Source organism: Lolium rigidum, chromosome 1 (genome assembly GCF_022539505.1).
Source record: "Lolium rigidum isolate FL_2022 chromosome 1, APGP_CSIRO_Lrig_0.1, whole genome shotgun sequence".
NCBI lineage: Eukaryota > Viridiplantae > Streptophyta > Magnoliopsida > Poales > Poaceae > Lolium > Lolium rigidum.
In genome coordinates, this window is record NC_061508.1 from 319,273,102 (window position 1) to 319,275,237 (window position 2,136).

General features: G+C 49.2%; 1 protein-coding gene across 1 annotated transcript; it reads right to left on the minus strand.

Moving 5' to 3' along the window:
* Window positions 1-373: 373 nt before the first annotated feature.
* On the minus strand, window positions 374-1,894 carry LOC124684249 (noroxomaritidine synthase 2-like). Its single transcript, XM_047218604.1, has one exon. It carries the CDS (start codon window positions 1,892-1,894, stop codon window positions 374-376), a length of 1,521 nt encoding a protein of 506 aa, XP_047074560.1.
* Between the last annotated feature and the right edge of the window lie 242 nt (window positions 1,895-2,136).

The window sequence follows — 2,136 nt, forward strand, 5'->3', positions numbered from 1 at the left end:
CAGTTATTAGTAAGTTCATTCGTTCTATATATATAAACCTCTCCGCCACCTCTTTTAGAAATAAAAATTCTGAACCAAATCTCATCTAGATGTGTTTTTTGCTTAAAAAAACACATCTCACATATGGATCCTTTTATCACATCTCACACAACAATCTTATGATGTGCTTGATTGCAACGTGGGGATCATATGTATCAACATGCACAAATAAATAATAAAGGGACTTAAAAGTACTATTCTCCTATATATTTATGTTTGTATTCCGGGAGGAATTAGGTGTGGAAATCGTAATAAGGCTTACACATCAAGTATTAAGCAATGATTTTTGTTCTATCCACACCCTGAAAACCTGGCTGGCCCTTAGGCATGTTAATCACATTTCTCGCTTATTGAGCTTCAGCTTAAGCCCATCCTTCATCTGTAGAAGGCATGACAACTTGGTATCGATGGCCCGATCATCCAACATTTTCACATCAAAGTTCCACACAACAGCAGCTACGATGGTCTTGATCTGTATGATTGCGATGTCCTTGCCGAGGCATAGCCTTGGCCCTGAGTTAAATGCCATAAACTTGTGAGAGGGCACGAATCGCAACTTGCGACCGTCCTGCGAGAGCCACCTCTCTGGCCTGTACTCTTGGCAATCCGCCCCCCACACAGCCTCCATTCTTCCCACGGAGTAGAGGGAAATGAGGACGATGTCCAGGGCACACACCTCGTGGCCAGTCGGCATCACATCAGCAGCGACCACAGACTTGCGCTCGATAGGGACCGGCGGGTACAACCTAAGTGACTCCAACAAGGTAGCTTGCAGGTAGACTAAGGCTTTCACCTCCTCTGGCTCTAATATCATCATGGCGGCGCTGGCATTAGCAATGGCTGCTTTCCGGGACATGATGGGTGCCAGCTCGTCACGGATGCTTGACACAACGTGAGGATTTTTGGCGAGGTTGTAGAAGATCCACGGCAAAGTAGTGCCGATGGTGTCCCTCCCGGCGATCATGTAGGTGATGAGCGTCGGGTGGAGCAAATCACCATTATAGTCCGGGTCATTGATGTAGCTCGACAGGACGTCCACAGGTTCTTCTTGGGCAACAATAGTATGGCCATTCTTCCTCCTCTCCATGATCATGTCTGTGGTGAAACAGCGAAGCACCGCTTGCGCAGCGGCGAGCTTCCTCTCCGGGCCGATGTTTAGGCGCCTCATCACCTTCCAGCAAAACGCCGGCACAATGTGCCGGGTGAGTCCCACCTCCATGACCGTGTCCATCGCGTTCGCGACGTGCACGGGTGGCATTTCGAGTGATAGGCAAGCAGGATCCACGCCGAAGATGATGGAGGCATACAGGTCGAACACGAGCCTCGTCATCAGATCAGCCATGTCGACGGGAGAATTGGTTCTCGCCATGTGGGTGATGAAGGGCAGGAGGCCTTTCTCCACCTTGTCGCGGCAGCACCTGGTCATCAAGCCAACCAACCGTGGGCTGCTCAACACGCCCTGGTAGTTCGCCCGCTGCCGGCGACACGACTCGCCGTCGACGGTGAATATGGAGCCCCTCATCACGTCGAAGATGTCGGCGAACTCCTCGCCTTTGGGATAGTTTGCGTGGTTTGAGGTGAAGATGTGTTGGATATTCGCCGGCTCGCACGTCATGAAGAATCGAATGTTCACAATGGCAAACTTTAGGCTGTGCCCTGAGGGCGCTAGGAGGTCAAAGGCGATGTAGTCATGCAGTCTATGGAGGTTGTAGACCAGGGATGGGAGGATACCGGCTACTGGCCAGTCCACCGCCGGCAATGGATTCTTACTTGACTTGATGTAGTAGGAACCTACCACAACTACAAGTAGCACAAACATGGAGATGAGTAGTTCTGGCAAGAAGGAGAATGCCATTGTTGTGGACACGACGAGCCTAGTGCATCGATGGACATGTAGAGAGATGTATGCCCATGTCTTAATTTATAGAAAATCTAAACAAAAAATAATGAAATATAATTATGTTGTTCAAACGAAGAGAAGTCTTTCTTCCCCTATCTGCCTCCTGTTCAGTTGCCATACAACATAGCTTGTGCATGTCCAGTCATGCATAAAGCATACCTTAGGATGTTCAGTCATGCAAACAACATACCTTTGTG

Excerpts from the sequence above, each read along its gene's own strand:
- LOC124684249 (XM_047218604.1), bottom strand. The coding sequence starts at position 1,894 with ATGGCATTCTCCTTCTTGCCAGAACTACTCATCTCCATGTTTGTGCTA.